Raw genomic sequence first — 24,699 nt, 5'->3', positions numbered from 1 at the left:
TCTATATATATATATATATGTATATATACATACATACACATGCATGTGGAGTTTATATAAGCAGCTGACCGTGCTGCTTATATCAGCAGCCTGCTAATTGCTGCTACATATTCTGTTGCTCATGTTATACCTGAAATAAATGATTTTTCTAGGACCCCCCCCCCCAAAACATCTGATAGAAAATCAGTGTCTCTTTATTGTATTATTTAAATTCACACATTTATTGCTAGACAAGATTAAAAAATATCTTCTTCTAAAAGGAGCTAATTATTTGATCTGATTTGACAGTTCACACATCACAGACTACCCCCGTCTGAATTTTTCATCACCCCAAAGCACCTTCTAAGTTTGAAGTATTACTGTCTTCATGTGTGCAGAGGACAATCCAGCTTTGTACTCATAATGCTGCTGAGTGTAGCTGTTGTCAGGGGCCACCCCCATTAAAAGACTGGATGACACGCAAGCTAATGAAAGGGCAGCAAGGCCTGCCAGGCACCCTGCCCGCTCAGGTAACCATCTGTTACAAAAAACTGCCCCCTAGCTTGCTCTGTGAGACCTCCTGTCACCTCAGTGGCTTTGTCTTAAGAGCTGTCACCTTGCTTCATTAGTACTACTTTCCAGTGAAGTGCTTTCAACCTCACAACCAGCACCCCTGAGTGTGCTACCTTTAGTGTCCCTTTCCTTAGAGAAGACTAAAGTTTGTATGCAGTACCTTGTACAATTCTTGAGTCACCCCTCAGTGGTTTAAATTTTGCCATAAAAATGGGAAATAGGTGCAGTAATTTATGTGCAAAGAAAAATGGAAACACAGTATAACTGGCAAAACCAGAGTTTGTCAGATTCAAATGGCCTAGAAAGTCAATATCTGGTATGACCACCTTTATACTTCAACACAACAGGAACTCTTTCAGGTAAGCTTTCTTGTAATTTCTTTAAGGCATCATCAAGAACAGTGCTCTGGGCTTTTTGAATGAAATTCACAGCTCTACTTTGGATATTGGCTGCTTGTTTGTTCTGTTCTTTGTCAAGGTGATCCCACACTACTTCAGTAATGCTTATGTCCAAGGCTGTGGGGAGAGCAGTCCACAACTCACAGTGTATATTATTCCATCCAGGCATGTTTTTACCTCATTGGCACTGTGTTTTGAATCACTGTCACACTGAAAAGGGAAGCCTTTCTAGTTGGCAATACATGGTGGATCCTAATCTGATGGTACTTTTCTGCATTCGTAACTCCATTAAGCTCCTCAACACCACTGGCTAAAATGCAGCACCAAACAATGACAGAGCCACCACCATTTCTTTTTTTTCTTTTTTTTTTTTACAGATAATGGACTGATTCTTATATTCAACCATCCTTCCATTAAGACTACTTCTGGTGAGGCTTTGAGTACTGTAGATGGATTGGCTGAATTGTCAAAAGCATTTCTCAGGTCCTGTCTCAGGTCTTTTCTGGATTTTTCCCTATTGCTTAAGGACATGTCTTCTGATACTGCTCATCTGCTGTAGATTATTTTTAAGGGTTGCCGTGTTTTCTTTTGCCCTCCACTTTTCCAGTTTCCTCAGTGACACCCTGCACACCAATCAAATATATGCCAAGTTTTTGGTTCATAGCTCTTTTGGAAACATGTTGCTGGTACAAAATTACTATTTTATGCCGGTCAAAAAATTTATTTTTGCAACAGGTCACTGCTAACAAATTGCTTAAAGCTACAATTTAAAATGTTCTTTTCTAAGTTGTCTGTTATGTGTGGACACATCACTGGTCCATCACTTAAGTTAGGTATCTTTTTATGCTTGAGTAATGCAGAGAACAAACAAACATACAAACAAAAATAATAAGGTACAAGGACCCGACTAATAGTGAATGAAAAAGCAGCTAAAGTCCAAAAAAGACCTTCAGGAAGCCTGTTGAACTACTGCTCAAGACCACTTAAAAATGTCCAAAAAGTCTGGTGGAACATTTGCACAGTACCTTATTTTCTTTTCAGCTCAATTCCATTTAACTTTATTCATATACCTCTTATTCACAACGACAGCCACCTCAAGGTGGTGTCTGAAATGACAGTTGTTCTGCCCTAATCCATTTCGGCCTTCACAGAATGTCCATTTTCCCCCCTGCATGTGAGGACGAAGACATTTTTCCCATCGACAGCAGGTCCTCCTCATTGTTTGCTGTGAAGGAGAGAACAACACTAAATTATTGACAGTGTTCCTATATTACTTGGCCATTGTGAGCAGAAAAAATGTTATTTCTACAAACTTTGTAAAGAACAGTGTACATGAATGAGCTTCATCACAGTGGTTTGAAGCATTTCTAAATTTGAATTGGCAGCTATTCAAAGAGTAAAAAGGTGCAAACTGAGCATAAAAGGTCAAATCTACAGATGGCAGGTTGTGTTCTGGATCCACAGGTGGACAGAAATTACTACCTTTATGTGTTGGCATTTGGATTTACTGAATGCAACAACATCACCAGCCCCCAACCCCACCACAGTGTAGTAACTGTAAAAATGTACATAGTTTGAACCATAGATACCTCCATACAAATAATCACAGAGCGCACAGAAAAGAGAAGTGTTTGCAGGATAGTATTTTACTGGCTAAAAGGGGACAAAACTGCCCCCAAGTGACCAAAGTGGTACAAAGCAAGGAGAAGGGAAAATCTGATTAATCAAAAAAATCAAAGACAGACAGTGGAATACTTAAAAAAAGTAACCAACTATTGTATTAGAGCTTTTGATTTAGAGTATTTATTTTTATTTATATTTATTTAGGTTTTTATGTCATTCCATGTAATAACAATTCACCACAATTAATGGAAAATCTGTTGTTTTTTTGGTTATTTATTGGAGTTTGGTGTATATACGTAGCTTCTTCCTCACACTAATCATTTTCCCCTTTTTGTTAAAAAGTTTCTTAAAGCTGCATCATATCCATCGATGAAGTGGTAGTTCTCTATACTTTCTTGAATTCTCATGTGCATATATTGTCTACTGTTTACAAGAGCCTTTCAAATATGAGCTATGGAGACTACCATCACCTGTCAAGGCAAACAATTTGATTGGGGTCAAGTATATCCAGTAAATGGCAATATAACCACTATAGCTCTTTCACATTGTCCCACAAAAAGCCAGAGGGTTGGATTTGAGAAGCAAAGTGTGCATAGTTTTTTCACACTGTAAAAGCACTATTCTGTTGCCCCAATGCTCTCAGCTACAGATTTTACAGCACCACTAACTGGAGGTTGATGTAAATGTTACTGGAGCTGGAACTCTCTTGGTTCAGGAAGAATAAGTCATGATATTTAATGTCTTATATACTCATATAAAAAGTTATCTGCTGACCAGTGTCATAGCTAAAATAAATAAATAAAATGCATCTAACATGTCATTGTTTTGCTTATGTGTGTGTGTTTTTTGTTTTTGCCTTTGTGTTGTAGGTGCTGTCCCTGATTTTGCATTTCATTTGTGCACTATACAGCTGGTATGAATGTGGAATTCAGTGAATGAATTTGAACATCATCAGCTTAACTTCAAATTCATCTCTGCTACCCTTTATGTAACAAACTCTGACCATGACCACTACAGCCACTGTGCACTAGTCACACACTGTTCTTTGGTTTAAATCCATGCTGGTTTTGTTTGTTTTGTTTGTTTTGCAGCATGTTTCACAACTTGAAAAACACAATCGCACATATACAGACCCAGTATCTGATTTAAATACATGCGGACTTACATGTAAGCTTTACATTTCCAGTTTATCAAACACCACTGAGCAGTCCTTACCTTTAAGTCTAACCTCTCTTCTTCCTTTCTAGTTCTGGCTTTCTTACCTTCCTCCACGTCTAAGTAAACTTAACTCTCTTACTTTTCTCTCCCTGTGAAATACAGCAGCTGGACCTTTGCATTCAAAATGTCCTGACACAAAAAAATTACACACTTATGCTCACTCTTCTTCTGCAGGGCTAGCTAGATGCTGAAGTACCACAACTTATGGACACCCACAGTCATTCCAATGTAGTGCCAAAACAAACAAACAAAACAAATAAATAAAAACATGCCCACTTTAACCCCTGACTATGGCACATAATTTTGCCTCTTTCATCTGTTTTTATGTGACATCCTCTCGTGACTAATAAACAAACAAGATTGCCTTTCATGTGTTACTGCTTATTAAAAGCATTATTATTACCATTACTATTATTACCATTATTATTATTAAGCATTATTATTAAATTTATGTTTGTTGTTTCATTTTCGTATAAACCAACAACAGACAGAACAGTAATATTTAAAAAGCCTATTTCATTGATACACTTTGGTTGGTAACAATCTTTTAAAAAGACATCTGCTGGACGATGGTTTTAAGAAAAATTTATTTTGCCTTACGGAAAATCTGTGAAGGGTAAAGACTCCTCAAGGCCATAAACCCACCAGGAAAGTGCTGAAAAGCGTCGGTTTCTCGTAGACTACTACCCATCGAGAGGATTTGCCCCCTGCTGACCATTAGGAGGGATGCATGTTTAAGCCACCTTACCTTCCTGCATGTTTTGTTACATGCAAGTATTGAGCTTTTTAACCCACTTCTTCTCTGCCGTGGCTTCTTCAGATATAGACTTAGCGTATAAAACAAAAACTCTATCACCATTTACAGAATAAAACCCAACTTATTACATCATATTCAATATTTTTTTTTATTTGTAACCTTGTTGTAACCTATGTTGTAACCTGTTTATTAGCGTTTCCTGTTGATGAACTTTACATACATTCTAAGTTAAATTGTTAAAAACAATTTAACTTAGAATGTATGTAAAGTGCAAAAACGCTGCCATATGACAACAGCAGAACAGAGCACGGAGACAATGAATAACAGAATAAGTGATCTAATGTGGAAATTTGTTTTCAGTCCTAGGTTGAGGCGGAGCTTCTGTAATCTTTCCGAGGCCCACACACAGAAGCCAAAGCCCTGCCGTTACCATAGCAACGACTCGCGGAGTATGGGAGATGCCACGAGCGACTCGCAATTGGTCACCTCGGATCGTTGTTCCGTCCCAACCTCCCCTATGATTTGTTTCATGTATTGTCCGTCTTAGAAGCTGCAACATGATTGGCTACCTTCTACATTCGCGGCCCGCCTCTGTGAGTAAGCGCTCCCAGCTGCACACACGTCGGGAAGAGTCGTGCGGACGACGTTGTACATTAAAGCGAAAGCTTAGTTGTTTTCAGGAGTAAAAAAGTTAATCTGCGGTTGACTGTTTTTGGAGTAGTACGCTTTCTTGGAAATTCACAAAGTGGTGGGAAAGTTGGGAGACATGTAGAGACTTTTTGGTCGCCGGTATTGTAGCTTGACGATGGAGGAGCCAGCGATAAGGCAAGCGATTAATGTTAGCCAAATTAACGCTTTTTGGGGAGGACATTTTTGTTTTGTTTACGTTGGGATAAAATTTACGTTTTAAAATGGCGAGTTAAGCTAAGAGTCGTGTTCCAAGAGTGCGGTGGTGTATGAGAAGTGCGTCTAAACGTGCCTGAGTGTAATAAAAATGCTGACATGAATCTTTGCAGAGAGTTTGAGATGTCCCTGTCAGATGGTCCCTCTGACGACGACGACGAATTCCCGTCGACTTTACCCACAGATGGCAGCCACAGTGGGAGCATCCGCAAGGTCAGACACCCACACTCTTACATTCATTTCAAATAAAAAAATACTGGATAAGTAAAATTAGAATACAGTCCACGTGATAATGCTGTGTGGCTTCACTTGGGGATCTTATTGGACCTGTAATTAAACTACAGAACATGAAACCTGAATGTCATCGATAATCATGTAAATTGGCAAATGTAAACTTTAACTTAGGGAACAAAGAAAGTTAACAGCAGGGATAATACCCACATTATTGGGAAAAAGAGCACATGTTTTCACTGACCACATTTTCTGAGTTTTGACATAGTGACCATCCCAATACATCAGAGAAGGGCTGAACTGATCTAGCTCTCTATATACATATACCTTGGCTTCCTGTAGATGTTCACAGAGTGCTGATCGTATACCACTGTTAAATTATTAGTCTGTAATTTATTTATTTTTATGAGACTGTGTGACATCAGGATCCCCTGAAACATTGCTTTCCTGACATTGTTAAATAAAATGTAACAAATAAGTAAATCACAGAATATACATTTACCAAACTGTTAGTTGTCACTTTTACCAATAAAAAAATAATAGATGATATATAATCTATGCATGCTGTATTAACAGCAGTGTGTAGTTACTTTGCTTACTGTATGTATATAATAGTGTGTTGTACCAAAAACCTCTTGGTGGTTGCTTTAGTCATTAGCTGGGTGCCACAGTTGCGAGTAGTGTACCTGGAGGATTGTGACATGTCTGCAAATAATTCCAAACTACTTGCCAAGTTGTCTGTGAAAAGCAAGAAGCAAAATGAGTGAGCATTTGCCTTCCAAAAAATTTGCAATTTTTAAAAATGTGTTTCTTTCAGCAGTGAGGCAGAAGTTTCACCGTTGAAGGCAAATGTTCTTTGCCTCCTGTTGGCAGTTTTTCACATTTTCACAAGTTTCTCTAATGCTTGGAGAGTAAACAGCAAGTGTTTACAGACAGTCAGCATCTTCCGTGCACCAGTCTGTTAGTGACCAAAGCAATCAGAAGTACGATTTTCAGTCTTTGTAACCTGCCCTGCCGTGGGAGATCAGTTCAGTTCACTGGAGGGTTACTTGATGTGCGCATGTTAAACAAACTCCTTTACTGGGAGGTAAAGAGATATATGAAGAAAAAGAGAGAGACAAACATAACAACTATATACTGTTGAGATTCCTGGAAGAGGGATAGAGAAGAAGATGGAAGGAGCAGTAGGGCATAAGAAAAAGGGAGTATTCAGCTTGTTTACAGTACAGCTCCGCCATCTGTCATGTAACTGTACATTTGTTTACCTCAGAGTGTGAAAGTGTGCTGTACTGTATGACACATGTCTGGTTTTAGTGAGCACACAAATTACCAGCTGTGAGGCAGTTCTTAAAGTATTGTGAGCAAATTGCCTCTGTTGAAGCAAGATTTTAAAAAGCTGTTAAATCTTCAAACACATGTACAGATCCTGTTAAAGTTTTTTATCTTCTGAGAGAATGTATGTCCTCTGCTTTGTTGTGGCACAGTATTATCATGTTAAGCAGTCACAATGACCTTCACGTGTTGTCACGTCCATCATCTCTATGCTATACCGGGTTTGTAGTGTGAAGTAATTCTTTCAGACTGCTCTCCACTGGCAGTAATGACATGCCATGGTGCCATGGTAAAACTGGGGTTAGTGTCATGTGAAAACAGGAAGGCTTAAAAAAAATAAAAAGTAATTTCTCACTGCGCCGCAGTCTGTTTGAGATTTATTTTCGATATATCAAATCTTATCCCCACTGTGGCTGTGTCTGTTACGGTTTCTTTTTTTTTAGCGTGTGTTTTTGGACAGGATAATTTCCATCGGGGAAAACATTAGTTAGCTGGTTGTAAGTCTGCCAGCTGCTTCCAGTACTTCTTACTCAGATCATACAGCATGAGGTAATGTTGTCACATTTGCACAGCTGTTCTGTGTTTTCTTGGGCAGACTGCCAAAATATATTAACAGCCACCAAGTATATTTGGTAGTCTAGTGTAGCTGTCTTTTTTTTAAGTTTTAGGTTTTTCAGCAGCTTCCATGATGGATTTACTGGTACTACATCAGTTTGCTCCAGTTTTGCAAATTCATTAACTCAACCAGCCCTGACCCTTCCACTTTGTGTTTCTCTAAGGCTCGATATCATTCAGCTTCCTCTCCAGACTCCAGTGTTTCTCATACAAGGACTTGATAACGATATTAGTGGAAGTTCACATGCCCTTACCATTGTGTTTCTTTACAGTCTGGTCCACTTGCCAGTTTCTTTTGTTGCTATCTTTGATATTAGTCAGCTGCTTGAGTTTCTCATCCTGTAGTCAACTGGATGGTTTTAAACTGGTGTCTGGAAGTATCTGTGTTGTGCTTAGAGCAGCAGTCCCCAACTTTTTTGCGCCACGGACCGGTTTATGTCCGACAATATTTTCATGGACCGGCCTTTAAGGTGTCGCGGATAAATATAACAAAAATAAAACCAGTACTGGTACCAAAAAAATAGAAGATTTATTCATAACACATAATGGAAAGACCCAGGGAAACCGAGTTACCGATAAAAACGATAACCCCATAACCTTTACACCCTTATAACATACAGCATCATTTACGCTATTGCTTGGAAAAGGGTTTGCTTTCTTGCCGGTGAGTAGATTAATTAAGATAGTCTAATTCTGTGGGAAATGCAACTTTTGTAGTTGGTCATTCAGTAATTCTTTTACCTCCTCCATTTCTTTATTTCATCTGCAGGGCTGTGATCCTTTGGCTCAGACTCAGCGCAGTAAACTGCAGCATCGACGGGCTCGCATCAACCAGCAGATCAACAAGGAGATGCGTATGAGAACTGGAGCGGAGAACCTGTTCAGGTGAGACATTGCGACGGATCAGAACATTGCATGCGCAATTTTTATTTTATTTTTAATTACTTTTCTGTTGTAATGTTACACGAGGGCAGCACGGTGGTGCAGTGGTTAGCACTGCTGCCTCACAGCAAGAAGGACCTGAGTTTGAATCTATTGTGTGTGTGGAGTTTGCATGTTCTCTCCAGGAACTTTAGCTTACTCCCATAGGTAGGGTGGTTGCAACCCGATATCACAATAGAACGTGAAATAGACATAGCAGTCCACGGTGTCCATTTCACGTACATGCGCACAGAAGTTGCAGTAACGGCAGAGGAAGATATTTTATTTCAAGCCAACATGAACATAATCGTGGAAAAGCATTTAAACAGACATTATTACATTAACATTAACAGTTATATGTATATACATATTAGCTGCCTAGCTTAATCAATTTTGATGATTAAGGACCCTGGAATGTACTTCATACATTTTTCTCACTACCAACTTCGTGGCTTTAAATAGATTATTTCCTCCTTCTAGTAATGCAACATCTGCATGCGTGTCTGTTTCACAGTTTGGAGAGGCAAAAATGGACACGAATCTTCTTGGAAATAAGTGATGCAGTGCTGTAGTGTTGAGCTGCTTTTCCAATCCCATGGGTAAAAAATTGTGAAGCTTTGTGTTTGTCAGCTGTATCACAGTTGCTTTAAATATAATGTATATTCACTCGTCACACAGCAACTTTTTCTGTTTGATTTTGTGAGAAATGCCATTCAGGTGCCATCTGTGTTGTCGTCTTTGTTAGTTGCCTCACATTTTTGGTTCAGTCGGTTGATGGGAAAAGGTCAGAGATCACTCCCATCCTAAAGAAACACACACACCAGCACCACCCAGTTTTACAGCTCTGTTTGTGTTCACTGTGTGTGAATATGGCTGTTTATGTGCTTGTGCTGGTTTATCTCCTCCCTGTTGTGCAAATTTTTGCTTTTTTTGTATTAATGCTTTTTTCAAACAAAACAGTGAGTGAACACTGCATACTTTGGCAGCATGAGCACCACTGAAGCTAATCTCCCAACTCTCTGAACTGCTGGCCCTGTGTCTTGAAGCAGCCAGTTGTCATTCACACAAACCAGAGTTTTACTGGTGAGGAAAGTGAACGAAGTTAAAAATGAAATGTTCACATAGCATCAAGGTCTTGCCTCCGAGGACATTGGCATCATCTTTGTCCAGTGTCTTTCCATGGCTCTCCTCTATATTCTGTCTCCTCAACTCATTCTCAACACGTCCATGTTTATTGCCCACTCAGAGGTAAATTAGTACAGAGCCTCAGAGTATATGCATGAAGTATGTGGATACATTTGCTCTAAACCTCTGCTGTGGCAGTTTTAGAATGTTTAAAGTATGAGCAGACCGCTGTGCAAAAGTCTGTGGAAAGACATGGGACATGCTGCTGCTCCAGGACTATTCGGGAGGAGGAGTAGGAGGAGCCACTTAATTAAAGCAAAGAGCTCCTTTCTGCTTCCTCAGTGGTGCCGCATTAAAATCTAATCTAATCAAAATAACCATGTTTTTAATTTAAGACAGACTCACTGTTGTCTCAGGACTTGTTTTTGCAACAACTGGTAAAGTTGAAAAAAATCTTTCTTCTTTCTTTTTTATTTACTCTGTACTTTCTGTATTATTTTATTGTATTATTACGATGCTTCAAAATGCTCCCATAAGTTTAGTTAGTGTAGAAAACCACAGCTGATATGAGATTAATAAATTACTCTTTTGATGACCTATCTGTCGTTCTATTTGCAAATTCTTATTTCATAGTCAAGCCAGTTTGAGTGGCCTGACTGCAGTGGCTGTTGCTGTTTTGTTTTCTAAATGTTTTAAATGATGAAACAGTCCTTAAAGTAATTACTGTGTAACAGGGTGTTAAGTTCTTTTTATTTGTCTTTTCAATGTTTCCCTAGCTCCACATTTGACCTGATTTAGGCTCTTATCCCGAAAGGTGATGACTCAGTTTACTGGATATAAAACAAGCACTCTCTCCCGTTCTATTGGGACGCTCGGTCACATAGACAAAGACCCCCACACAGCCCGTCAGCCTGTAATCAGCTAGCTTTGTGTCTGCCCCCGTCCTGTTCCCATGCAGAGATTCCCAGCGGTGCTCTGGCAAGCTCATCCCCCACTTATTTGTCTGGTGCTGTCAGACCTTTTTTTTCTGTCCTTCTTTTTCCAGTGAAGTGGAACACATAGACACATGAACACACACACACACAAAAACATGTAGCTTTCACTTGCACTTCACTTGTTGTGAAACTGTTGTGGAACTGTGTCATGGTATTAGTGCTGGTGTGTGGGAGTCGATGTTTGTGTGTGTTTGTGTGTAGGGGGTTTGGGATGCTAATTAAATACAGGGGAGGGGGTGTCACTAATCAGGGTTTGTGATTGGCTAATGAAGACGTCATGTTCTGTGCTGCATGTAGGAGCTCAGCTGAGGGGCTGTAATGTTGTTTAAACATCATCCTAGCGACAGGGGTCCATGCAGACCCCAGAGGTATTTTATTTTTCTTATCTCACAGGTGCTTTTTTAAATTTATTTTATTTATTTATTTAGAAAGAGGGGCAATACATATTAATGAACACTTAAACAAATGTAAATATGCCAGATTATATGGCCTGCATTTGTATAGCCTTGGGCTAATTTCCATCTGCAGACCCTCTGGCAGGTTGGTGTTAAACACAAGTTAGTAAAAACATACAGAGACACTATTTACAGGTCATGTGACAAGGACTATTGTTCAGTTTTTTAATGACTTTGTCGATCAGTTTGTTCTTAATGATATCAGAACATTGTTTTCTGTTTCTGCTTTGGTTAGTGCTTTTAAAAAATTAAAATGTGTTATGGCCACGGGAAAAAAAAACTTCTAACATTTAAACTTCTCTGATTCTTCATCTCATAAGCAAGAAATACTTGTGTTACCCTTCTGGCGCTGCAGCATGTTGTGTGTGTAAGTGGATGTGTGTGAAGGGGATATTTGGCAGCCTTTTTAATGCTGACTAATCAGATTGGCCCTGGCTTGATCCTACATATAGGTGTGTGTGTGTGTGAGACTGGGAGAGGCAGTGACAGATGAGGAGAGAGGTGAAGCTGAAGTGGTCTAACTGGAAAGCTTAACCTGATTTAAAAAGTCCTCAAAAGTGAGCTTCAGTTGTGTGTTTGAACTGAGATTGGTCATGTGTTAAAGGATAACATGGAAAAAGTGCCACAAATTTTTCAAATTCAAAGTGATGTGAGTGTTCTGGTAACAGGTATATGCAACTGAAGATGAAGTGCTATTTCAAGATAAACACTCAAACATATGTTTTTTTTAGCTCTTTACCGCTCAGCCATAAAAGGCTGATGGGGTGTTGTAGTCATCCCTCCAGGTGGGCAGATGGGCAGCTGGGCAGGCTGGACACCTAAGTTTGTGATAACTCAAGAAGGAAGTCACCTAGGATTTTCAAATGCCATAGGTGCATCTACCAAAAATCTCGGATGAGTTTGAGTCTTAGTGACCTCAACCTAAAGGTCAAAGGTGAGGGGTAGTTTTCTGAAAAGCTTGTGAATGTGATAACTCAACAACAAGGCGACGTAGGAGCTACAAATTGATATCATCAGTGTATCTCCTAGAAATATCTGAGGATTTTGAATCCTCAAAGTCAAGGTCAGAGGTTTAGTTTTCTGATTTTTTTTGAATATGATAACTCCAGAATGCGACAGTGTATTCATATTCATACCACAGGTGCATCTACTGAAAATCTTGGATGAGTTCTCAGTGACCTCACTCTCAAGGTCAGAGTAAGTTTTCTGAAAGTCTTGTGAAATCGATAACTTGGATTTTGGCGACGTGGATTTTGTAGAAACATCTCCAAAACTGACACCAGAATTCCCGCTAAAACAGGATACAGAATAGATGGGGTGGATAGATGGGCCAGAGGAAATGTAAGTAAATTTGATGTTGCAGACCTTTATTTTTTCAGTTCATCTAAACTCAACCATTTCTTCTACATTTCTGTGAATTTGACACAGTGCCCATTTTGATGCATTTCTCTCCTTCATGGATAGAATGTCTTTATGACTGCAAAGTCCCAATAATTTTGTGCACTGTTTAGGACCAATAATGGAGGAATTCTCTACCACTTTTCTAAACAACAACATAGTAAACTAGAGATGCTTCAGATTTCCGGGAACATTGTGTACCCCATAGAAGTATGAGCTGGCATTAGTCATCGACCCTCTCATTGTTTTTGGGGGGTGAACTGGAGAAAGTGAATGAATAGTGGTTGACAGAGGGAGGAGAAGGTGGAGAGAGCTGCATAAATTAAAGAGAGGCTTTTTGTGCCTTCACCCCATCCTGAATTTATGTTCTCAGAAAAGTTTGCTGCATCCACTAATACTGAATGAAAGTAGCAAGTCAGTTTTTAGCTGTGTTGTTCTAATTGTGATACTGGGCTCTACGACAAAGCAGATTAGGAATCAGCCCAAGTACTGCTTTTAGAAAGCCCACAAAGAAGTATTGAGAACTGAAAAACAAAACAAAACACCTGGACGTCTTTGTGTTTTATTCTGCAGGGCGACAACCAACAACAAGGTGAAGGAGACGGTGGCTCTAGAGCTCAGCTTTGTCAACTCCAACCTGCAGCTGCTCAAAGAGGAGCTGGAGGAACTTAACAGCAGCATGGACGTCTACCAGACAGACAGGTGCACAAATGCATGCGTATTTGTCCCATTAATTCCAGGCCGTGCTTATTAGACTAATGATCATTATAATTGGGGAAAACAAGCATCCATTATATTTTTGTAGTGATGCTGGCACTGGGTGTATAACCTCCTTGTACTTGGATATTTGTGATGACCACTTTATGTGTTGGTCCTTAGAAGATAACATTTCTATTTAAAATTTAAAAAAAGAAATTTTTTTTTTTTTTTAACAAAAAAACCCAATTTTTTTTGTTAAAAAACAAAAAAAATTGTTTTTTAATAATAGGATGGGGTTTAAGTCAAAGTTGGGTTTCAGTCACATTTATTTAAAGAGACTAAAGGAAAAAAGCATCCACATATGTGTCATGCATTCTGTCACAGCCATAAGATTTTTGCCTCCACGGCTCCGTATCGTGTGAGGGAAAAATCCCCTGATTAGAGTATAGTCAATAACCCTGTGGTGGCAGTGTGCACATTTGTTGTTATTGTGAATGGCAGTAGGTAACTGTGGGGGGTGACAGGCTTACTGCTTGGCTTTAGCTTTGCTGATTAGCAGGATGAAGCACTGAGAATAGTGCTCGCTGGTTTTGAAAACAAGCAGATGGCAGCAGCAGTCATTGTCGAAACCTACACTACCTCTGTTAATTTCTTTTTGTAGTGAGGCTGTCAATGTTCCAATGATCCCACTTGGCTTAAAAGAAACCAAAGAGGTGGATGTCACTGTTGCTATCAAGGTGAAGTCAGCATCTATCTACCTCCTTCTCTTTATTTATCCAGTTTGTTGTTCTTTTCAAGAAAAACTTGTGTTTGAGTAAAAAATTATTGCAATAAATGTATCCTAATAAAAGTTACTGAATCAATGTTTTTAAGCGTATTTTACAAGCAGTGTTTATATTTTTATGCTAATTTACATTAGTTGGCCTGACTTCTTTTCATTACTTGTTCATTACTAAACATTTGACACAGATGGGTAGTTTGATGAAATATCATATTTTTGTGCTTATTTGCTTTCCTTTTTCCAGATAGTATGGAAGAATAACCAAAATCATCTTCATGTGGACACGTGAAGATAATTTTTTTGTCACCGTGTCTCTGTCTGCCTTCACAGGACTTCATATGTGAGCACTATGGGGAGGACAGCTTTCTCTATGACAAGGAAATCAAAGAGCTTATGGAACTTAGACAGGTTAATAAATTCACCCATACAGTTTAATCCAGAGTAAACATTCTGCTCATCATGGGTAGAAAAACAAGTGGAATGAAAAGTATTGATTTATTTAAAGTTGACGTCTCTTTTAGGCTGTCTGTAGCTGACATTAAATGAGTGTTAACATTTAGTTTATTGTTGATTCAATCAGGCCATGCGTACACCCAGTCGAAACCAGGCCGGTCTGGAGCTGCTAATGGAGTACTACAATCAGCTGTACTACCTGGATCAACGCTTCTTCTCTGCTCAGAAGAATCTGGGTGTTCATTTCCACTGGTATTATATGATAGCATAATTTAAATACTGAAGGGGTATCATAATCATTAACATGCATTTTACAGTATGTGCAATATGCAGTAAAATAACAATGGGCAAAGGAACAGCTTTTTAAATGTGCACTTTAGCCGTGTTGTTACTACATCCTGGTGCCTTACTGCTGCTCTCTCTTTCAGGAGAAAATCGAAGCATTCAATAGTTGTTTTCCAGGGACAGATTTATGTAATGTGACCATAAAACCATTTTTCCAGAATTAAAATCTCATTTATGTTTCTAAGTGGTTGGCTACAAATTTTAGTTGAGCTTGAAGGTGCTAATTATGAAGCAGAGCATGGATGGCAGTGTCTCATTCCATGACTGTAAAAAAAAAACTTAAGCTTAATAGTCGATGAAGACACTTTTGTTCCAGCAGCTTAAACTCTGGAGGGGCTTTGCTCATTGGTGGTTCCCTTTTCGTTTGTCATTCAGGTATGACTCTTTGACTGGCGTTCCATCGTGTCAGCGTGCGCTGGCCTTCGAGAAGGGAAGTGTGTTGTTCAACATCGGAGCCCTGTACACGCAGATCGGAGCACGACAGGACCGCTCTGCAACAGCTGGCATAGACCGAGCTATAGATGCTTTTCAGCGTGCTGCAGGTAGCACAATGGCAAAATCATACATCAAAATACTTGATTTCTCGTTTTGTGAGCCTTCAAATACGAGGGGCATGTTTTTTACGCAAAACAGCACAAGGCAATATAGTCCTAGTGCTGGTCCCAAGTCCAGATAAATAGGGAGGGTTGCATCAGGAAGTGCAGCTGATGTAAAATCTTGACCAGATCAAAGATGCAGATCATAAAAAATGAATTTTTCATTCTGAATTTGTCGGGTCTGGGTTAACAATGACTGCATACTAACCCTTATGCCGAATGTGCAAACTGCAAGATAAAGGAGACTGTGAGATAAAGGCAGTGTTCTGTAGATTGTAGCTAGGCATGAGCAGAGAGGGATAAAGGTGGTGAGCCATACATGAAGCTAAGGGAAAGAGTTGTGGAAGCTAGGTTAAGAAGAGGTTTGATCAACGAGCAGCAGTCTGGCTTCGTGGCAAGAACTACACATGCAATGTTTGCTTTGAGAGTATTGATGGAGGTCAAAAAGAGCTTCACTGTTGTCTTTTTGGATCTAGAGAACGCATGTGTTAGGGTACCAAGAATAGGAAATGTGATATTGCATGAGTAAGTCAGGAGTGACAGAGAAGAATGCGACATGTAAAGAGGAGGGATAGTGGATATATTGTGTAAAGGATGTTGAAGATGAAGCTTCCAGGCAGAAGGAAAAGGAGAAGACCTCAGAGGAGCAAAGGAGGACGTGCAGAGGGTTGCTGTGACAGAAGACAATGCTAGGGATAGGGCGAGATAGAGGCAGATGATTCACTGTGGCAATCCCTAAAAGGAGCAGCCAAAACAAGAAGATTGCCATTAATATAACAGATTTTGTTGTTGTTTATAATCAGCTATTGATGATTTTGAGGTACCCAATCCTGTAAATTTAAAGCTTTTGTTCAGTTGTTTTTATTATATACTTTTGATATAATAAACATTGATATCAGGATGTTTGAATTCACATGGCTAATTGGTAATGTATTTATTGGTAATTTATTTATTTTTTAATGTGTAGGTGCATTTAATTATCTTAAAGAGAATTTTTCCAACGCTCCAAGTCTGGACATGAGTAGTCCATCACTCTGCATGTTGGTGCGGCTCATGCTTGCCCAGGTACAGGAGTGTGTGTTTGAGCGCATCACCCTGACCACACAGGACACGCACTTTACCTCCCAGCTCCGGCTGGCACAGGAGGCTGCACGGGTGAGTAAATACATATGTGCTTTGTTTGTGTTATTGCCCTTAATGCCCTATGTTTAACTGTATGCATGTGTGTTTTCTGTAGGTGTCAGATGTTTACTTGTTAGTGCAGCAGACTATGACACAGCCTTTGATGAAGGACTACGTGCCATTTTCATGGGTGTCCATGGTTCAGGTAAAATCTGAACACTTCCGCGCTCTTTCCCACTACTACGCTGCTGTTGCACTCTGCGACCACATGTGTAAGTACAAAATTTACTCACATGTTCATTAGGGAGAGTTCATACTTCTTGTTTTGTAGATAACCTTCTGCCTTGGCTATATTTAATTTTGAATTAAAGCAGTACACTTGTGTCTTTAAAAAGTCTTAAAATCAAGTTGAAGCTTGTTACATACATAAGACACTTTTTGCTGCTAATTTATAAACAGACTGTAATGTAATATTTTTTTTTATCAAAGACTGACATTCTTGGTGGTGTGAGAGTGGTGTCAGACTGATCCAGCGGGCAGTGTGAGACGTTATCTTGTCTGTGCTTGTCATCTTGTCAGCAGTCTGTTAATGCCTAATGAGGCAAATTCATCAACAAAGCTGTTTTCCTCTGTCACTTATGGAGTACACCTCTGTCCTGTGTATCACCTATGCAGCATCAAAAACACTGTGTTTTGAAGAAGAAAACTGACATTTCTAGTGATTTACCCAATAAACCTAACTTTATTGTATTCTTTTCCAGAGATAATACTCACCTAATTAGCATTTCTAAACAGATCTTAGCTGTATATATTTTTTCCATAGTGTTGGCAGGAGGGGAGGAAGAGGAGGAGGAAGCTGAGAAGGCCTTCCTTCAGTGCCATGCCAGTGTTCCTGCTGGGTCACAACTCAGCCAGGTTCTTCGAGATCCTGAAAAAAGACGAAAACTTGGTGAGTTTGTATTCATCACGTAGCTGCTATGAGCTGCGTTGTGCAAGCATCTTGAAAATGAACCAAAATGCTCATGTTATAACTTGAATAGTTATATTCCCATTCTTTGAAACCTTTATTTTTTAATAATAATTTCTGCTTACATGAAGGTAAGGCCCACCTGCGGCGTGCTGTAATCAGACATGAGGAGGCCATGCGTGTCCACAGTCTGTGCAAGATCCTGAGAAAGATGGATATCCTGCAGGATGTGCTCTCTGTCACACACAAACGTTCCCTGGACAAATACTCAGAGCTCGACCGAGAGGACGACTTTGATGAAATTGCAGAGGCCCCAGAGATACAGTGTGAGTGTCACGTATAATCGTAAAGTCAATGATTACATTTTCTGTTTGATTAAATCATAGTGACTAACTGGCTTCTTTACCAGCTCATACCCACCAGAAACCAGACGTCATTCCACCCAACTTCTCCACAGTCAAGGTTACTGATATCTTCCAAAGACTGGTAAGTCCCACAGGGAAGAAATAATACACACTTGGCAGATACCTACCCAGGTTAGGTAACCATTAAAAATTGTTTCCTGTTCTTATGCTCTAGGGTCCACTGTCAGTGTTCTGTGCGAGGGCTCGCTGGGGCCCGATGCGTGTGATCTGCCTGAATAAGAGAGAAGGAGGACTGGGGCTCACGCTCAGAGGAGACTCTCCTGTCCTGGTGGCTGGAGTGGTGCCTGGAGGCTGGGCAGAGGTGAGATATACCCTGCACATCTAGAGAAGATTCTGTGAGAAGAAAAGATCTTCTCTTGTATTCTTGTAGTCTTATTTCTATTCTATTTTTATCCTCTCAAAAGGAATTGATTTGCAGTTTGATTCTAAGATTTAAATATTTTAAGACCTGCTTTCCTGTCTACTTATTGTATTATTATGGGGTCTACCTTACAATATAAAGTGCCTTGAGGTGACTGTTGTGATTTGGTGCTGCATAAATACAGTTGAATTGAACTTGATTAAGTAGTTAACTGCAAAAAAGAGCCATTCATTTGTTATTTAGAAAAGAGTTGTGAAGGACATGAAGGAGACAAAATGCAATACACTTCCTTCTTTTGTCTCCTTCTTCATTGTGGGAATATATTGCGGGCCTGCATACTTGCATGAAAAAAATGAGGTCAAAACATGTAATTAAGATGAACTAATGATGTTACATGATGTGTTCAGGAGGCTGGACTGAGGGAAGGAGACTACATAGTAGCAGTAGATGGAAAGGACTGTAAGTGGGCCAAACATGGTGAGGTGGTCCACATGCTGAAGAGCTGCAGTGACAGAGGGGTGGAGATCAGTGTGGTCACATTACACTCACATGATACACAGGTAAATATGTGTATGAGCTATGTAGGGTATTCATAAGCATGTAGATTTCAGATAAACTTCCTTCGTAGAGACGTAGAGAACAATAAATTGTTGCAAAGCTTTTTGGTGGCATTTATTTTTTGTTGTTTTCCATGGATGTCTAGCCCTTTTCCAGCATAAGCAGCATGAAAAGGCCATGCTCAGTGACCTTTTTTCAGAATTTACCCTTCTGTCTCTCTGATGGATTGCTTTTTACCCCTCACCTGTAAAATGCTGAAACAAGGGAATATGAGTGTTTGTCATTTGATTACATTTGAGCCATCTTTATACTAACCTAGTATTAGCCTGAAGGCTCAGGGCAATGCAATACTTTATTTTCAAACCCTTGAATCAAAACTGAAAGTCTCTTCTTTGATTCCTTAAATTGTGGAAATATCTGTGGGGTTTGGCTGCTGTTTCAGTGGTTGTGTACCTGTGTGTATGCTTTTTTGTTTCTTAGCAGGTGGAGAGGAGGGCAGTTATGCTGTCGCTGTGCAGCGACAAAGAAAACACTCGGCATCGTCTGCTGTCTGGGGCTAAAGGCCAGAGCTCCGCCTCTTTGCTGAACTGGAACAGGAAGAAAAAGAGGGAAGGCAGCACGATCACAAAAAGACTTGGAAGCGCTTTCAGTTTGTCGTTCGGAAGCATCCGAGACACTGAGGCCATGTACTAGGAGACGACTTCAGAAGAATCACTCAGGGAATAGCAGCGGAGCACACGGTACAAGTACAGCAGACACAAAGAAACAGCCTCTCCTGAGTTGAGGAGGTAGGTGATGATGCAAAGCTGGGACAAAGGAAAAGAAAAAACATGTATAGTCAAGGAACAAGTGCTGTGCCAGGTTCTTCTTGCACACTCCAGCATATCTGACATCTTCGTCAGTTAATCATTGAAATATGATGTTTATTACTTTTACCCATTGTACAAAAGTGAATTTGAAGTATCACAGAATTGTGTCCTGGCATCTTTCTAACAGAGACTGCGCAGTAGGGGAGTCGATAGTGGAAATATGTCTGTAATTTCTCACCTGAAGTCACTACTATGAAGGATCTGTTTGCAAATGAGCAGCACAATATGGCACTGCCCACATCCAAGATACCATGGCTTCACTTTTTGGGACTGTCTACATTGTACAGGCCTTGAACAGCGTCCCCAGTTCCTACACTGGGGTAACCTGACTTTGAATTTAAATTGTGTGTTTAGGAAGAATGTGGTGGCAATGTATATAAAGTCAGTAAGTGTGTGAGTAAATAGATGCAAATTTTCCACAGGGCCTAGCAAAGTTACATTTGTAGAATTTCAATGAGCTTTATGTCATATAAGTGCAGTAGCTACAAAAATAAAAGCACAAAAGTATAAAGGGAGCAAAATAACAGAACTGAGGCTTCTTCTTAATTAATTTCAAGGCTTTACAAACATACATGCTTGCTGTGTTGAAGCTGACAGCTGTACAGTACCCTTCTTTATGGACACACTTTAAGTGTTAAAAGTGACTCTGGTCTGTTTTGTTGATACCAACAAATGATCACCCACACAGCCCATTTTGTTGTCTTGGTTTCCTCTGAGACAGGGTGCCACAGACTTTGATAATATACCTGTTTTCACACACAACCTGCAGGCATAAGATTTTTTAATAAATCAGTAGAAAGAATTGCACGTGAGAATGTAAAGTCTAACACTAGACATTAACTAAATCAGACATGTAATGCTTTTTACCCTGTTGGCTCTCCACTATGGAGATTATGTCACAGTGTGACATTTGTTCAGGTGGCTGTCCAGTAAATTCACATAGAGTGAGTGAGTGGGTGTTATCAATCAGAATATTTCTAGCAGTATGAACAAATCTGAAGCAAACTGCTGTGTGTTACCTGTGAAAAAATGAAAACTGTGGGATGGTTCAAGCATGATTTTCCTCAATTGTTTGGAATTGTTTGAAAACAAATACATTTTACTGAACTTTACTGAACTTTCAGCAAACAACTATGATCAACATCCCCTTCTAGTTAATAAATGCAAGGTTAACAGTGTTAGCAGAGCCCATTGTTCAAGCACTGTACAATTCTGCCTGATACAGCTGGCAAAGTTATTTGGTAAGAATAAAGAAAAAAAACAGCTTCTGTCAGAGTGTAGTGGTTTACACAAATTACTTTGGGGTTGCGTCAGAAGAGATATGTGGTGTAAAAACCTGCCAATGTGGTGCTACCCACGATCCCTTGTAAATACAGCTGAAAGTAGCTTCTCTAAATGTTAATATTTGTTGAAGAAGATAGAGCAGAATTAGCAAGGAAGTACAAAATTTCTTGTACTGTATTCTTGATGGGACCGAATAGACCAGCAGTCACCTGTGATTAACCACTGAAGGCCTCCAACAGTTAATCTGTTCACTTCTGACAGAAAGCACATTCAGCTTTTAACAGATTAGGATTAATTCAGACAGTCAGTTCAACCTGGCTTTATTACTAAAAGTGTCATGTTGGAATTAATCCTTAGATCATTTTTTTATGTTTAGTTTTATCATTTCTAGGTGACTAAAGCACTTGAACTTTGCTCTGTTTTCTAATGTAGTTTTAGTATTTTGAATGCACTGTGACAAATATTTTGTAAATGTAGTTTCAGGTTTTACAATAATGCCTATGATGTACTCACATTGAGAGGATGTGTGTTTGGATGTCAAATGTGATAAAGAGCGATCATGTAGGAAAAGCATGACATGAGGTGTGATTACACCAAAGTCCACTGTGTTTAACAATGTCCAGCCACTGTACTGTATGTTAGAAACAGCCAATGTTGCATCTGTAGTTGTAAGAGCTGTATTGAGAAAATGTTTCTTTCTTTAAATCAATGCTGTTTGAACTTTTTGTAAAATTTTGATACAACTTGAAGTAGCATTTTGTTCCACCTTAAAATGAATGTTATTTGAGTTTGTCGTGTTCACTGTGACATGACGGTCCATAGTCATGAGTGTGGAAAGCATGAGGGGACAAGAGCAAAAATTAGTGTTTATCTGGGTTTATGTTTCGTCTAAAAAATCTTAAATATAGTTTTAAAAGGTCTGACAACTTTTTTCACAGTGATGATATTCAAATTCCTTTGAAAATGACCAACTTTTGTGCCACTTTTGACAGTAAGAAGACTATTCGAGATGCGATACCATGATTCATGCACCCACCAGAGTATGAATGTTAGATCGAAAGAAAGCACTTAAGCATAGAAAAAATTGCTTGTATGAATAGACGTGAACGAGGTACGTTGTATAAAGCACTTTGATTGCTCAGCTATAGTAGAAAAGCACTATATAACAACCAGTCCATTTAACATTTACTTTTCTCCACTTGTGTTAGCACAGAGATGCTAATTTCTTTCCTCTGTTCGCTAACATCAACTACTCCAGTTTCTGGAACTGAGATAACAGTTTCATTTTCTCCATCCTGTGTTTGAACATTCTTGATAACCCGTTTCTGACCCGAGGCTGCCAGATAATCTTTCCTCCATCCTGCTTTTGAAACATTTTTTAATTCCCTGTTGAGACACTGAGTTACCAAATATGCTTCTCTACATCCTATTTTTTCCATTACATTTCAGTTCACATTGTCAGCAGGTTTCCAGATACACTTTCCCTATTCTACTTGTTATATTTGTCTGCTTAATTTGTATTTGTTGAGCATTCTCCTGTACTGTGTTTAGCCCCAATAAAATTTAGCAATTACATGTTATGAAATATAGCATGTACTGTCTTCTGAAAGGACAATATATATTACTACTGTATGGGAAATATACTCACACCCCTTATCAGTTCAGGTGCTGTAGGAAACTGATTCAAATGAAAGAACGTTGCTACAATCCAGCACCTGATTTCAGCTCTCTGTTTTCACAGCTTAAGCAAGGCCAGTGTACATCTAGGCCACGACTTTCTTCCATCTTCCTTCACTCGAAAGCTAAATCTTTGTCAGAAAGTATTACTCAGTGGTCTTATCATTGCATTTCCGTTCTCTGCAAGCATTGTTGCATGCAGTTATGTGGTCAAATGTGTTTGATCAGTAGTGCTCTGACTATAAATGGAAACCAGATGGGATTTTCTGCAGTATGAGATCTTGTTCCTTTCCTTCAGATTACACATTTATATGCAGGAAATGCAGATAGCTCCTCAAGCAGTCTACCTATTGTTGATGAACCGCTGCTGCGCGGCTTTGGTTTACTTGCACCCAATGTTGATAAGTTAAACTTCTGATGCTTTCAAATCCGTAACACCCTGTTTCTTAGGGATCAAGCCATTTCAGACAGAAACCACTGAGAAACGTGACCACACACTTGCAGACACGGCGGCAGCTCTCACTGGATCATCTCCACAGTTGCCCGCCAGCTGCACTTTCAGCACAACACTTAGCACTGCACAAATGGCAATCCAGCCAGTTTTGGCGGTTTTATGGCAGAATGCGGTTCTACACCAAACGACCCAAGTTCAGTCAGAAAAGTTTCTTCTAGCCAACATCAGCTGTTTTCAAATTTGTTCGGTAATAATAGTGGCTCTTTTCCAGAGGCATGAATCATCAAGAGATCCATTTTCATTCACGTAGACAACCCAACCTTGTTTGACATAACCATCTTAGATAAGAAGCAACTGCTGTCTTTGACTTAACATGACTAGATTTAGAAATTTGGTTCATTTCATCCCAAACCTGCTTTTCTGAATTTTCAGTCACTCCCTATTCCTGTGAATTAAAATGTGTACCATCAAAGTGTCACTACTCATTACAAGCCTTCAACATTAGATTCATTTCTCTCACTGTCTACATTTAACTTCCGATCCCCGATCCTAAAGCGTCATTAGCATTTAGTCGGTATACAATCACAGCCACCCCTTGCAAATCCATTCTGCTTTCTTTGGGGATCTGCCAGGGCCAGAAGCCACTGCTGACTGTTGAAGAGGCGCTGGCCCAACTTGTTGTTTCGTTTGGAGTTAGTAAAAGTTGAGATTAAGTTAATAGAAATTCATTTTTTTCCTTGTCTGTACTGAATTGTGTGATTATTAAGTAAGTCTTAAATTGGCTTCATAATTGTATTTACAGCTCCCAGCTTAAATTTAAGGTGTTGCAACCTGCAGATGCGCTGCATTATTTTGCAATGACATAGATTTATGTCTGTTGACTATGTGTTTCTATCACTACAAAAACTTTGTTTATGGCATTAGAAAAATAGATTTGAACTCTTTGAAAATACTTTTTAAATCTTTTTATTGTGATTAGACCCAAATACTTTTTTTGTTATGTCCTCTCTGGCTTTCGGTGTGTGTGTGTGTGTGTGTGTGCATTTGAGTAAATGCTTGGCATTGACTGTTTTTAAGAGAAATGAATTTGTGTTTTTGTCTGAATATGTGACCATCCCTAATACTGCATTTGGGGATTTGCACAGTACTTTTTTCCTTAAATAAATACAATAAAAGTGAATAATGACCTGCTGCCATTCTTACTGTTGCATTTACTGTAACACATGCAGTAGCACACATCATAGAATCATGATGCATTGAGCCACAGCTTTTAATCTTTGAATTCAGCTGTTTTCAGTCTCATTACCACAGGTGTGTGTCTTTCAGATGAAATGTGAGGAAGTATATCCAGCTCATAGGGGGTCGTGTGATTGGTGGTCTTTACCTTAAAATATAAAGCACCTTAAAGTTACTGTTGTGAATTGGAGCTGTATCGATTAAAATTAATCTGTACTTTCAAATGAATCGTTTCATACAACTCAACAAATATCAGCAAATACAAAGTGTTCCTATGCAGTGTAGCGCACAGTCTGCTGAGTATTCTCTTTAGTATCACTTATCAAACTCCACCTTTACACAGCTGTAT

General features: G+C 39.3%; 1 protein-coding gene across 2 annotated transcripts; it reads left to right on the top strand.

Moving 5' to 3' along the window:
• The first annotated feature begins 5,157 nt into the window (after positions 1-5,157).
• rhpn1 (rhophilin, Rho GTPase binding protein 1) lies at positions 5,158-24,043 on the top strand. 2 transcript variants are annotated; one of them, XM_084910147.1, is made up of 16 exons: positions 5,158-5,373; positions 5,565-5,664; positions 8,399-8,514; positions 13,097-13,225; positions 13,884-13,959; positions 14,334-14,411; positions 14,584-14,708; positions 15,177-15,343; positions 16,365-16,552; positions 16,635-16,791; positions 17,343-17,468; positions 17,618-17,812; positions 17,896-17,972; positions 18,066-18,212; positions 18,680-18,832; positions 19,314-24,043. In XM_084910147.1, the coding sequence occupies exons 1-16, from the start codon at positions 5,354-5,356 to the stop codon at positions 19,521-19,523; spliced, it is 2,064 nt and encodes a 687-aa protein (XP_084766273.1). In that variant the 5' UTR covers positions 5,158-5,353; the 3' UTR covers positions 19,524-24,043. The 2 variants fall into 2 exon arrangements, with proteins under 2 accessions (XP_084766273.1, XP_084766272.1); XM_084910146.1 differs by having other exon boundaries at positions 19,311-24,043.
• Positions 24,044-24,699: the final 656 nt, after the last annotated feature.

This window comes from Perissodus microlepis, chromosome 17 (assembly GCF_051167445.1).
Source record: "Perissodus microlepis isolate ML-2025 ecotype Zambia chromosome 17, ASM5116744v1, whole genome shotgun sequence".
Classification (NCBI taxonomy): Eukaryota; Metazoa; Chordata; class Actinopteri; order Cichliformes; family Cichlidae; genus Perissodus; species Perissodus microlepis.
Note: the sequence above shows the minus strand (reverse complement) of the source record. Positions and strands in the feature narration are given on the sequence as shown.

Coding starts and splice junctions, on each gene's coding strand:
- rhpn1 (XM_084910146.1), top strand. CDS start 5,354: ATGGAGGAGCCAGCGATAAG. Junction 5,665..8,398: donor ACAGTGGGAGCATCCGCAAG/GTCAGACACCCA, acceptor TTTCATCTGCAG/GGCTGTGATCCTTTGGCTCA. Junction 18,833..19,310: donor TACACTCACATGATACACAG/GTAAATATGTGT, acceptor TTTGTTTCTTAG/CAGGTGGAGAGGAGGGCAGT.